The sequence below is a fragment of the Bombina bombina genome, chromosome 4 (assembly GCF_027579735.1).
Source record: "Bombina bombina isolate aBomBom1 chromosome 4, aBomBom1.pri, whole genome shotgun sequence".
NCBI lineage: Eukaryota > Metazoa > Chordata > Amphibia > Anura > Bombinatoridae > Bombina > Bombina bombina.
Window position 1 is genome coordinate 240,815,172 of NC_069502.1, and position 15,000 is coordinate 240,830,171.

General features: G+C 36.1%; 1 protein-coding gene across 2 annotated transcripts in view; it reads left to right on the forward strand.

The window, feature by feature from the left end:
* PIK3CB (phosphatidylinositol-4,5-bisphosphate 3-kinase catalytic subunit beta) overlaps positions 1-15,000 on the forward strand; it is an 869,120-nt gene that overhangs the window by 617,920 nt on the left and 236,200 nt on the right. For both annotated transcript variants that reach the window (XM_053709855.1, XM_053709854.1), the window contains 3 exons: positions 5,594-5,690; positions 6,317-6,447; positions 7,539-7,592. In XM_053709855.1, coding sequence (XP_053565830.1) covers positions 5,594-5,690; positions 6,317-6,447; positions 7,539-7,592 — 282 coding nt within the window. The remainder of the gene's footprint in view (positions 1-5,593; positions 5,691-6,316; positions 6,448-7,538; positions 7,593-15,000) is intronic.

Consider the following 15,000-nt stretch of genomic DNA (forward strand, 5'->3'; position numbering starts at 1 on the left):
TCTGTTTTTAAACCTCCAAAGGTTGCTCCTGAGGTTTTTCCTATTCCAGATGCTGTTTCTGATATGATTACTAAGGAATGGTCTAAGCCTGGTTCTTCTTTTAATCCTTCTTCTAGGTTTAAGAAGTCATATCCTTTACCTGTGGATAATTTAGAGTTTTGGGAAAAAGTCCCTAAAGTTGATGGAGCTATTTCTACTCTTGCCAAACGTACTACTATCCCTGTGGAAGATAGTACTTATTTTAAGGATCCTTTAGACAGGAAGATTGAATCTTATCTCAGAAAAGCTTATTTACATTCTGGTTATATTCTTACACCTGCCATTTCTATGGCTGATGTGGCTGCTGCTTCAACTTTTTGATTGGGCAGTTTAGCTCGTCAGGTAGAAGATTCTGATTTGTCTAGCATTGTTCTGCTTCAACATGGTAATCATTTCATTTGTGATGCTATGTTTGACATTATTAAAATCGATGTTAAATCTTTGTCTTTAGCTATTTTAGCTAGAAGAGCTTTATGGCTTAAATCTTGGAATGCTGACATGGTGTCTGAATCTAGATTACTATCTCTATCTTTCCAGGGTAAGAATTTCTTTGGTTCTCAATTGACCTCTATTAGTTTTTTTACCTCAAGATAGAAAGTCTAAGGGTAAATTTAAGGCTCTTAATCATTTTTGTTCCTTTCGTCAGAATAAAGAACAAAAAAACACTACTTCCCCTAAGGTCTCTGGTTCCAATTACAGACTATCTTCAAATTGGAATAAGACCAAGCTTTATAAAAAAACAAATCCAGCCCCCAAGACTGCATTAACGTACGGCCCTCATTCCAGTTCAGCTGGTGGGGGGCAGATTGAAATTGTTTCAGAAAATTTGGTCAGTTTCTGTTCAGAATCAGTGGATTCAGAATATTGTGTCTCAAGGGTATCGAATAGGTTTCAGAATAAGACCTCCCGTGGGAAAATTCTTTCTTTCTTATGTTCTAACAAATCCTGTAAAGGCTCAGGCTTTTCTGAAATGTGTTTCAGACCTAGAGCTTTCAGGGGTGATTGTAACAGTTCCTCTTCAGGAACAGGGTTTGGGTTTCTATTCAAAAGTATTCATTGTCCAAAAGAGAGAGAGTTCTTTCAGACCAGTTCTGGATCTGAAGTTTTTAAATCGTTTTGTAAGAGTCTCAACTTTCAAGATGGTGACTATGAGGACTATTCTGCCTTTTGTTCAGCAAGGGCATTTTATGTCCACAATAGACTTACAAGAGGCTTATCTTCATATTCCAATTCATCCAGACCACTATCGGTTTCTGAGATTCTCTTTTCTAGACAAGAATTACAAATTTGTCGCTCTTCCATTGGGTCTAGCGACAGCTCCAATAATCTTTGGGAAGGTTCTCGGTGCCCTTCTATCTGTAATCAGAGAGCAGGGTATTGCAGTGTTTCCTTACTTGGACGATATCTTGGTACTAGCTCAGTCTTTTCATTTAGCAGAATCTCATGAAACTAGTGTGGTTTCTTCAAAAGCATGGTTGGAGTATCAATTTACAAAAGAGTTTCTTGATTCCTCAAACAAGGGTCACTTTAGGTTTCCAGATAGATTCAGTGTCCATGTCTCTGTCTTTAACAGACAAGAGGTGAATGAAATTGGTTTTAGCTTGTCTAAACCTTCAGTCTCGATCATTCCCTTCAGTGGCTATGTGCATGGAGGTTTTAGGTCTTATGACTGCAGCATCAGACGCGAACCCCTTTGCTCGTTTTCATATGAGACCTCTGCAGCTTTGCATGCTGAATCAATGGTACAGGGATTATACTCAGTTATCACAACTGATATACTTAAATCCCAACATTCAATTTTCTCTGTCTTGGTGGTTGGACCATCACCGTATTGTTTGAGGGGCCTCTTTCGTTCATCCTTTCTGGACTGTGATCTCAATGGATGCAAGTCTTTCAGGTTGGGTAGCTGTCTGGGGGACTCTGACAGCACAAGGGGTTTGGAAACTTCAAGAGGCGAGGTTACCAATCAATATTTTAGAACTCTGCTATTTTCAGAGCTCTTCAGGCTTGGCCTCTATTAAAAATATAACTTTTCATTCATTTTCAGACAGACAATATCACAACAGTGGCATATGTCAATCATCAGAGAGGGACTCGCAGCTCTTTAGCAATGAAAAAAGTATCTCGGATACTTTCCTGGGCGGAGTCCAATTCTTGTCTAATTTCTGCAATTCATATTCCAGGTGTAGACAATTGGGAAGCAGATTATCTCAATCGTCAGACTTTGCATCCGGGGGAGTGGTCTCTCCATCCAGATGTGTTTCATCAGATTGTGCAGATGTGGGGTCTTCCAGAAATAGATCTGATGGCCTCCCGTTTGAACAAGAAACTTCCCAGATATCTTTCCAGATCCAATGATCTTTAGGCGGAGATGGTGGATGCTTTAGCAATTCCTTAGTTTTACCAACTTGCTTACATTTTTCCGCCTCTATTTCTTCTTCCAAGAGTGATCTCCAAGATCATAATGGAACAATCGCATGTGTTTCTGATAGCACCAGCATGGCCTCACAGGTTTTGGTATGTGGATCTTGTCCGGATGTCTAGTTGCCAACCTTGGCCACTTCCTTTAAAGGGACACTGAACCCAAATTTTTTTCTTTCGTGATTCAAATAGAGCATGAAATTTTAAGCAACGTTCTAATTTACTCCTATTATCAATTTTTCTTCATTATCTTGCTATCTTTATTTGAAAAAGAAGTCATCTAAGCTTTATTTTTGGTTCAGCACTGTGGACAGCACTTTTTTTTATTGGTGGATGAATTTATCCACCAATCAGGAAGAACAACCCAGGTTGTTCACCAAAAATGGGCCGGCATCTAAACTTACATTCTTGTATTTCAAATAAAGATACAAAGAGAATGAAGAAAATTTGATAATAGGAGTAAATTAGAAAGTTGCTTAAAATTGCATGCTCTATCTGAATCACGAATGAAAAAATTTGGGTTCAGTGTCCCTTTAAGGCCAGACCTTCTGTCTCAAGGGCCATTTTTCCATCAGGATCTCAAATCTCTAAATTTGAAGGTATGTAAATTAAACGCTTAGTTCTTAGTCATAGAGGTATCTCTGACTCAGTGATCTTTCGAAGAAGATTTTTTATCGGGTTTGGAAAACCTATATTTTAAGGTGCTCCTCTCATAATTATTCTTGGCATTCTTTTAGAATTCCTAGGATTTTACAGTTTCTTCAAGATGGTTTGGATAAGGGTTTGTCTGCAAATACTTTTAAGGGTCAAATCTCTGCTCTTTCTGTCTTATTTCATATAAAGATTGCTAAACTTCCTAATATTCACTGTTTTGAATAGATTTGATACGAACCAGGCTTTGGTTTGTCTTTTTCTTCTCCTTGGAGTCTCAATTTGGTTTTAAGGAATTTGCAGGCTCCTCCTTTTGAGCTTATGCATTCTTTGGATATTAAATTACTTTCTTGGAAAGTTATTTCTTTTGGCTATCTCTTCTGCTAGATTAGTCTCTGAATTATCTGCTCTCTCTTGTAAATCTCCTTATCTGATTTTCCATCAAGATAAAGCTGTTTTACGGATTTTTGTTTACATTTTTGCCTAAAGTTGTGAATTCTAATAACATTAGTAGGGAAATTGTTGTTCCTTCCTTGTGTCCTAATCCTAAAAAATAGCTTGAGAGATCTCTACATTCTTTGGATGTGGTAAGAGCTTTGAAATACTATGTTGAGGCTATTGAGGATTTCAGCAAGACTTCTAGTCTATTAGTTGTTTTTTTCTGGTTCCAGGAAAGGTCAGAAAGCCTCTGTCATTTCTTTGGCATCTTGGTTGAAACTTTTGATTCACAAGGCTTATTTGGAGGCAGGGCAGTCTCCGCCTCATAGAATTACAGCACATTCTACTAGATCAGTTGCCACTTCTTGGGCTTTTAAGAATGAAGCTTCAGTTGATCAGATTCGCAAAGCAGTAACTTGGTCTTCTTTGCATACATTTACAACATTTTACCATTTTGATGTATTTGCTTCTTCAGAAGCAGTCTTTGGTAGAAAGGTTCTTCAGGCAGCTGTCTGTTTGATTCTTTTGCCTATAATTTGAGTTTTAATTTTTTTTTAAGAAAACTTAATTATTATTTGGATTTAACTTTTTCAGCGGAAATAGCTGTTTTTATTTTATCCCTCTCTAGTGACTCTGTGGATTTCCACATCTTGGGTATTATATCCCATACGTCACTAGCTCATGGACTCTTGACACTTACATGAAAGAAAACAAAATTTATGTAAGAACTTACCTGATAAATTAATTTATTTCATAGTGGCAAGAGTCCATGAGGCCCACCCTATTTTTTGGTGGTTAGGATTATTTTTGTATAAAAGCAAATTATTTTTCCAGTTCCTCTTTTTTGTATGCTTTTTTTACTCCTTTTTACACCTCACTACTTGGCTATACGTTAAACTAAGGTATGAGTGTGGTGGGAGGTGTATTTATAGGCATTTTGAGGTTTGGGAAACTTTGCCCCCTCCTGGTAGGAATGTATATCTCATACATCACTAGCTCATGGACTCTTGCCACTATGAAAGAAATTAATTTATCCGGTAAGTTCTTACATAAATTATGTTTTGTTATGATTGTTGAGGAATGGCTTCCTATTAGTTTTACATTCTGAACTGTAACTCATCAATAATACTACCTCTTTTTAAAGTTGGGTTTCTCTGTCTTAGTGACAGTACTTGAAATATGAAAATATTTCAGTACCAATTATAGGGTACTACAAATATTTAGAATTGTGTAGGATTTGTAATTTTGTATATACCTCCACAAATCTTGCCTTTTGACATTACTCTCAGTGATCCTCAAATCACAACATCTTAATTAATCCAGTTTAGCAATTCCAATCATTTTTGTAATTTTGGGCTTTTCATATCCTAAAGATCACAGCTAGCTCATAGCTTCCATGTTCATGCACTATGCAACCTGGGAGATTTTTTTTACCCCTTAAACAAAACACTCTTTATCCTTATGTCCCACACGTCTCCACTCAATGTGCCACTGGACTTTTGAAAAAAAAACATTGGCCCTAGGGAATCTGCATATTTTTTACTTTTGGGACCTTGTTCCATCCTATGATAAAGGTATATAATTTATTATGTTCATTTACCCCCCTTTTTTTGCTACAACCTAATCTTTCTTGGAGACACTGACACATATTTGCCCAACAATGGTTTGCACTGCTTTAGGATGAACCTCCTGGTTTGTTGTGGAGGCACTTGAGTGACCTCTGGGATAAATTCTGCTTCATTCACTGTCCCCCAAATGTGAATATACAATTATGTTTTACTAATGTGAAACCGGGAATATATAATAATCCATGACACTCTTGTGTTTTCTAATCCACCTCATATGTGTTTTGGATCTGTACCCCATTTGTTAGCAATACTACCATGTTGTGTGCGGATTTGTTAGATGAGTAGAGTATGGTGTCCTTAGCTTTCACATTGCTACTGAGTTTACAAAGCATCCCCTTGAATTATTATTTCTGTAATCTAAATTAAGGAGCTATGTGTACATGTGTTGTTCTTGCTTTGCTTTCTATTTCTTATAGCACTACCCAGTTTCATGGGTGAATACCATGGTGTTTGACTACAAGGGGCAGCTGAAGACTGGTGAACATATCTTGCACACCTGGTCATCTTTTCCTGGTACGTTTAGCATTTATTTTAAGACCAGTTGGATGCAGACTCCCAGTATGTGATACATGATGATTTTGTTCATGTATCATTTCGTTGTACCCTGAAGTGGAGCTCTGTCAATGTTACTTATGAGTTTTATATAAATAAGGAGTAAGCAACCTACAACCTGATTTCTGCAGCTAACCCATGTCTTCTAGTGTGTATGTGTGTTGAAAAAACATCTCTTGATGATAATGCAATATTTAGAGTTTTAATTTAATTAATGAAATTTTTGTATTCTCTCACCATTTGAAATGATTGGACTACTTGATATAAAGGACATATCAATTCATGTATATGGCATGGTGGCTATAAAAGTGAGAGAAGTGTAATTTTTGGACATAGAAAATCAGGCTCCATATAATACTCAAGGATTTAGAGATGTTTCTCTCACTGTTTCTCTATCTTAGTGTGCTAAAAAGGGGCAAGAGATACAAATGTGATTGTGCCTACTGTTTTGCAAACAATATGACCAAGATTTGGAGAGATGGCTGAAAGGTTTAGAAAAATGTTAGGAAACAGAGTAATAATGATGCAGAGAGCTGGTTATCCTGTATGTAAAATAAGTTTAAGTGAATTTCACCTCTCCCTTTCAGATGAACTTGAAGAATTGTTGAATCCCATGGGAACGGTACGGAACAATCCTTACATTGAAAACGCTACAGCTCTACAGCTCAAATTCCAGGAATACAGCAAAATGTCTGTGTATTACCCTCCCTTTGATAAGGTAAAACAGTTGTGCAAAGTTGCTGTTACCATATAAAGCCCTAAAAGAATAGAACATAAAAAATACTTTTAAGTATGATAAACTTTTTCTTGCTCTGATTTTGCCTTAAACTTAAAGGGACAATGTACTGTAAAAAAAAAGTTATCTTCTTTAATGTGTTTGATCCATTTTGCCTGCTGTAGTGTATTACATTATTTACAAATAGCTCCTTTAGTTTTACTTTGTCATTTTAAATAGCTGCTTTTGCCTGTTGAAATCCCCATAACCTATACTGAAAATATGAATACTGCAGTATTCTCTATATAAAAGCTATGTGAGGAAGAGTCAAAAGCAGAAATCATCATCCAAGATGAGGTTGTGGAGAGAGAAAACACAGCACACTTAAAGGGTTTCTGCAGTTGTTTGGCATATGATAAATCAGATAATTGTTTCATTACATTGTCCCATTTAAGACAGCATGTGGCTCCTTACTGCATATCAGGTACTAAATACTGGGGTACTGGATGAGTAACCTTCTAAAAAGCTAGATTTTTTTCTTTGTTCATTTCTTTTTTTGGCATAAACTACCTTGTGCTGGTTTGAGCTCAAGTTTATTATTCCTTATTTCATCTAAATATATTTCACACAAGGGGGATTCATAGCAACCAAGTTTCTTTGTAGTGACAAATATGTTTATAACATAATAGACATATATATTTTTAGCATACATTAACAAAAACTTAAATTGCACCAAGTGGGCAAATGTTTGTATTCCAAATACAAATGTGGTAGAAATGTGTTGAGTATCTCAATATCCCATTGGTGTTACTAGAGAGATGATCGATAGGGTCATGATTGAAACTTGCACATCTTTTTTTAGCCATACAGGAGGATGAAGGGCAGAGAGAGAATTTTTATGAGCAATTCATGTAAGGTGGAAAGCATAAGAATTTTAAGTGATCGAGATGGTAAATAAAGTTTTTTTAAAAAAAGGCTTAGAACACAGCAGGGCTGCAGAAACAGATTACCTGGGCGGATTATACAACTCACTTTTTGCTATCATGGTTTACAATTTTAGTACTGGTTCACAAATAAAACCTGTTTTGTTTCAGATACTGGAAAAAGCGGCAGAGATTGCCAGACAAAGTGTCACTTTAACAATGTCGGTAAGTATCTGATGAAGCAAAATTTTTAACTTACAAACTGTCATCCAAATGCTGCTTTTAGAATTACGGACAATTGCCCTTTAGCATAGAACTCAACTGTATAATTGTACATCTAATAGAAGCTGAATTCTTTGGTTTGAGGTAAGTCGCCAGAAACAGATTTTGTTTTCATTGAAAGTTTAGGAAAGTGTGGCATCAAAGTTACCACCTAAGACCCAGATTCCAAGTGGAGCGCTATTGATAGAGCAGGGCGCTATTACAAGACCATGGTAAAGAAGATTTACCAGAAAATGTTTAGAGCAGCCGACATCCCTTCAGCGTTCCCTATACTTTCAATGGATATTGCAACCATGCAAAACATTGCTCATATTACAAGTTGAAAATTTACAACTGCAATAGAAAACTTGAGATCTGACTTGAGTCCTGAAGTAAAGTGTTAGGGCTAGAATAAAAGTTTCATAAAACATATTAAAATAAACTATTACAATTATGTATTTATTTTTATATATATTTATCTAAAATATATGTTTAATATTGAAATAAATGTATAAAAGGGTTTAAAAGGGGTATGATAGATGTCAAGGTGTTTGACTGGGAAGAGCTCAAAAGTGTATATGTATGTGTATATGTGTGTGTATGTATATATATATATATATATATATATATATATATATATATATATATATATATATATATATATATATATTATATAGAAATGTGTGTGTATGTATATATATATATATATATATATATATATATAGATAGATAGATATGTGTATGTGTATATATATATATATATATATATATATATATATATATATATATATATATTAAAGAGTTGTGAATAAAAAGCCAGGGAGTCTCATTCTATTATGAAGAGTAAAAGCAGGAATGTTTCAGCCCTCTGTGGCAAAAGGATTTAGAGTAGGACCAGTCGAATTGGGGCACCTTGTAAGCGGTGACTGGCTAAGCAAAACATGGCCATATTGTGTGACTAAGTTCCCAATATTATTTAAAAAAAGATAGTTGTCTCTTGATGTATATGCAGGCAATTTTTTGCAGCAGTAAAAAATATGTTGTGCTTTTGAAAATGGATGTGCGCTGATACCTCTTTGTTTGTGTAATTACTGGGTCATATTGGCAGCACTCCCAGATGTTGATTTAAACTTTTTGTAAGGTGTGCTAAAAAACCAAATTTTGTATTTGTATATATATATATAGATATATATGTGTGTGTGTATATATATATATATATATATATGTGTGTGTGTGTATATATATAAATATATATATGTGTGTGTGTATGTGTATATATATATATATATATATATATATATATATATGTATGTGTGTGTGTGTATATATACAGGGAGTGCAGAATTATTAGGCAAGTTGTATTTTTGAGGATTAATTTTATTATTGAACAACAACCATGTTCTCAATGAACCCAAAAACTCATTAATATCAAAGCTGAATAGTTTTGGAAGTAGTTTTTAGTTTGTTTTTAGTTATAGCTATTTTAGGGGGATATCTGTGTGTGCAGGTGACTATTACTGTGCATAATTATTAGGCAACTTAACAAAAAACAAATATATACCCATTTCAATTATTTATTTTTAGCAGTGAAACCAATATAACATCTCAACATTCACAAATATACATTTCTGACATTCAAAAACAAAACAAAAACAAATCAGTGACCACTATAGCCACCTTTCTTTGCAAGGACACTCAAAAGCCTGCCATCCATGGATTCTGTCAGTGTTTTGATCTGTTCACCATCAACATTGCGTGCAGCAGCAACCACAGCCTCCCAGACACTGTTCAGAGAGGTGTACTGTTTTCCCTCCTTGTAAATCTCACATTTGATGATGGACCACAGGTTCTCAATGGGGTTCAGATCAGGTGAACAAGGAGGCCATGTCATTAGATTTTCTTCTTTTATACCCTTTCTTGCCAGCCACGCTGTGGAGTACTTGGACGCGTGTGATGGAGCATTGTCCTGCATGAAAATCATTTTTTTTTTGAAGGTTGCAGACTTCTTCCTGTACCACTGCTTGAAGAAGGTGTCTTCCAGAAACTGGCAGTAGGACTGGGAGTTGAGCTTGACTCCATCCTCAACCCGAAAAGGCCCCACAAGCTCATCTTTGATGATACCAGCCCAAACCAGTACTCCACCTCCACCTTGCTGGCGTCTGAGTCAGACTGGAGCTCTCTGCCCTTTACCAATCCAGCCACGGGCCCATCCATCTGGCCCATCAAGACTCACTCTCATTTTATCAGTCCATAAAACCTTAGAAAAATCAGTCTTGAGATATTTCTTGGCCCAGTCTTGACGTTTCAGCTTGTGTGTCTTGTTCAGTGGTGGTCGTCTTTCAGCCTTTCTTACCTTGGCCATGTCTCTGAGTATTGCACACCTTGTGCTTTTGGGCACTCCAGTGATGTTGCAGCTCTGAAATATGGCCAAACTGGTGGCAAGTGGCATCTTGGCAGCTGCACGCTTGACTTTTCTCAGTTCATGGGCAGTTATTTTGCGCCTTGGTTTTTCCACACGCTTCTTGCGACCCTGTTGACTATTTTGAATGAAACGCTTGATTTTTCTGAGCCTGTCAAGTCCTTCTTTTGACCCATTTCGCCAAAGGAAAGGAAGTTGCCTAATAATTATGCACACCTGATATAGGGTGTTGATGTCATTAGACCACACCCCTTCTCATTACAGAGATGCACATCACCTAATATGCTTAATTGGTAGTAGGCTTTCGAACCTATACAGCTTGGAGTAAGACAACATGCATAAAGAGGATGATGTGGTCAAAATACTCATTTGCCTAATAATTCTGCACTCCCTGTATATATATATATATATATATATATATATGTATTATGTATGTATGTGTATGTATACATGTGTATTTGTGTGTAAATATGTATGTGCACATATACATACATATATACACTTTTGAGCCCTTCCCAGCCAAACACCTTGAAATATCCAATATATGACCAGATTACGAGTGGCACCCAATCATTTGCACGCAAGTGTTATAGAGTTTATCGGGCCTTTTTACGCATCAGAAGCAGTGCACATATTGCAAGTTGAAAGTAAACGTGATCGTTTGGGCACAATTTAATTTAAAGCGTGTTGGGTTAGCGCGACCTCTGAGCTCTGATTAACCATTATGCTTGAATAAAATGTTGCACAAAACACATACACTATCTAATTAAAACTATTAAAAATAAAATATTGCACAAAATGGTTATAAAGGCTCAAAGATATTGGATCTCAGGTGTTAGAAGAAAAACAGAGGTAGGCAAAGGGCTTTAATATAGTCATACACACATGCACGTCTAAATATTTATATCTATATGTGTGTATTTATATGTGTATATATGTGTTTACATATATATATATGTGTTTACATATATATATATATATATATACAGTGTATGTGTATATATTTATATATATATATATATATATATATATATATATATATATATATATATATATATATATATATATACACAGTTGTATGCAAAAGTTTAGGCACCCCTGCTAATTTCCATGATTTTCATTTATAAATAATTGGGCAATTTAATTTTGATCTATCAAATAACTGAAGGACACCGAGATATTTCAGCAGTGAAATGAGGTTTATTGGATTAACAGAAAATGTGCAATATGCATCAAAACGAAATTAGACAGGTGCATAAATTTGGACACCCCAACAGAAATATCGCAATAATATTTAGTAGAGCCTCCTTTATCAGAAATAACAGTCTCTAGACGCCTGCAATGAGTGCCTGGACACTTAATGAAGGTATTTTGGACCATTCCTCCTTGCAAAACCTCTCCAGTTCAGTTAGGTTTGATGGTTGCTGAGTTTGGACAGCCCACTTCAAATCACCCTACAGATTTTCAATACTATTAAGGTCTGGGGACTGGGGTTGCCATTCTAGAACATTGTACTTGTTCCACTGCATAAATGCCAGAGTAGATTTTGAGCAGTGTTTTGGGTCGTTGTCTTGTTGAAATATCCAGCTCCAGCATAACTTCAACTTTGTGACTGATTCCTCAACATTATTCTCAAGTATCTGCTGATATTGAGTGGAATCCATGCGACCCTGAACTTTAACAAGATTCCCAGTACCGACACTGGCCACACAGCCCCACAGCATGATGCAACATCCACTAAATTTTACTTTGGGTAGCAAGTGTTTTTCTTGGAACGCTGTGTTCTTTTACCGCCATACATAAAGCCCCTTGTTATGACCAAATAACTCAATCTTTGTTTCATCAGTCCACAGCACCTTCTTCCAAAATGAAGCTGTCTTGTCCAAATGTGCGTTTTCATACCTCAAGCGACTCTTGTTGTGGCATGTGTGCAGAAAAGGCTTCTTTCGCATCACTCTACCATTCGTTGAATTGTTGAACGATGCACAGTGACACCATCTGCAGCAAGATTATGTAGTAGATCTTTGGAGGTGGGCTGTTTTTGACCGTTCTCACCATCCTTTTCCTTTGCCTCTCTGATATTTTACTTCTGGCCTTAACATGAACTGTGCCTGTGGTCTTCCATTTCCTCACTATGTTCCTCACAGTGGACACTGACAGCTTAAATCTCTGCGATAGCTTTTTGAAAACCTTCCCCTAAACTATAATGTTGAACAAGATTTGTTTTCATGTCATTTGAGAGTTGTTTTGAGGCCTGCATGTTGCCACTCTTCAGAGGAGAGTCAAAAAGAACAACAACTTGCAATTGGCAACCTTAAATACCTTTCTTTCATGTAATTGGCAAGAGTCCATGAGCTAGTGACGTATAGGATATACAATCATACCAGGAGGTGCAAAGTTTCCCAAACCTCAAAATGCCTATAAATACACCCCTCACCACACCCACAATTCAGTTTTACAAACTTTGCCTCATATGGAGGTGGTGAAGTAAGTTTGTGCTTGATTTTCTACGTTGATATGCACTTCTCAGCATTTTGAAGCCCTATTCCTCTGAGTACAGTGAATGTCAGAGGGATGTGAAGGGAGTATCACCTATTTAATTCTATGGTTTTCCTCACGGGAAATCTTTTTCATAGTTTCTCTGTTATCGGTCGTAGAGATTCATCTCCTACCTCCTTTTTCAGATTGACGATATACTCTCATATTCCATTACCTCTACTGATAACCGTTTCAGTACTGGTTTTGCTATCTGCTATCTGCTATATGTGGATGGGTGTCATCGTTAAGTATGTTTTTATTATTTAAGACACTCTCAGCTATGGTTTGGCACTTTATGTATTAATTTAAAGTTCGAAATATATGTATTGTATTTATATTTACCAGGTTTATGTATATTTCCTTTTGCAGACTATCCGTTTCATATTTGGGAAAAAAACTTATTTTGGAAAATATTTTTCTTAACTGGGGTTTAGTCTTTTTTCAAATTGACTGCTTTTTTCATTAAATTCTTGCGGGCAAAATTAGACTCGCGAGGTCGCAAAATGCCGATGTTTATTGCGTCATTCTTGGCTCGAGAATTTTTTTGGCGCGAAGGTACGTCCGATGACACAAATTCGTAATTTCCAGTGTCTTAGTTGACGCCTAGTTTCCTTGCACAAGGTTGCGTCTGCAATGACGCGAGTGTTTCATTTCCGGATGTTGTTAGCGCCAAAAAATTTCATTTTGCGTTGTGCGTCATACTTGGCACCAAATAATTTCATTATTTAAAACCCCATTTCTATATGCCTCTTGCCTTTTTCTTTGTCAGAGGGCTATGCTGTTTGCATTTTTTCCCATTCCTGAAACTCCCATATAAGGAAATTGATCATTTTGCTTTATATGTTGTTTTTTCTCTTACATTTGCAAGATGTCTCAATCTGATCCTGTCTCAGAAACCACTGTTGGAACCCTGCTGCCTGATAACAGTTCTACGAAAGCTAAGTGTATCTGTTGTAAATTTGTGGAGATTATATCTCCAGCTGTGGTATGTAATAGTTGTCATGATAAGCTTTTACATGCAGAGAATGTATCCATCAGTAATAGTACAATGCATATTCTGCTATCCCGCCTTCTAATAAACGTAAAAGGTCTTTTAAAACTTCTCGTAAAGTTAATGAAATTTCAAATGACTGACAACATACTGAATTATCCTCCTCTGATGAGGATCTATCTGATTCAGAAGATCCTTCCTCAGATATTGACACTAACAAATCTACTTATTTATTTAAAATGGAGTATATTCGTTAAAAAAGGTGTTGATAACATTGAATATTGAGGAAACTAGTCCTCTTGATACTAAAACTAGTAAACGTTTAAATTCTGTTTATAAACCTCCTGTGGTTACTCCAGAGGTTTTTCCAGTTCCTGATGCTATTTCTGATATCATTTCTAAGTAATGGAATAGGCCTGGTACTTCTTTTATCCCTTCTTCAAGGTTTAAAAAATTGTATCCTTTGCCAGTAGTTAGATTGGAGTTTTGGGAAAAGATCCCAAAGTTGATGGGGCTATTTCTACTCTTGCTAAACGTACTACTATACCTATGGAAGATAGTACTTCCTTTAAGGACCCTTTAGATAGGAAACTTGAATCTTATCTAAGGAAAGCTTATTTATATTCTGGCTATCTTCTCAGGCCTGCCATTTCTATGGCTGATGTTGCAGTTGCATCAAACTTTTGGTTGGAAAGTTAAGCGTAACAGGAAATGAATCCTGATTTGTCTAGCATGGTTTGCTTGCTTCAACATACTAATCATTTTATCTGTGATGCCATTTTTGATATCAAAATTGATGTTAAATCTATGTCTTTAGCTATTTTAGCTAGAAGAGCTTTGTGGCTCAAATAGCAGCTTGGTCTTCTTTGCATACATTTACTAAATTCTACCGTTTTGATGTATTTGCTTCTAATGAAGCATTTTTTGGTAGAAAAGTTTTTCAGACAGCTGTTTCATTTATGAGAATAAACTTATATTTTGGGTTGTGGATTAATTTTTTCAGCGGAAAATGGCTATTATTATTTTATCCCTCCCTCTCTAGTGATTCTTCTGTGGAGTTCCACATCTTGGGTATTACTATCCCATACGTCACTAGCTCATATACTCTTGCCAATTACATGACAGAAAACATAATTTATGTAAGAACTTACCTGATAAATTAATTTCTTTCATCTTGGCAAGAGTCCATGAGACCCACCCTTTTTATGGTGGTTATGATTTTTTGTATACAGCACAATTATTTCCAAATTCCTTTTTTGATGCTTTTTACTCCTTTCTTTATCAACCCACTACTTGGCTATTCGTTAAACTGAATTGTGGGTGTGGTGAGGGGTGTATTTTTTAGGCATTTTGAGGTTTGGGAAACTTTTCCCCTCCTGGTAGGATTGTATATCCCATACGTCACTAGCTCATGGACTCTTGCC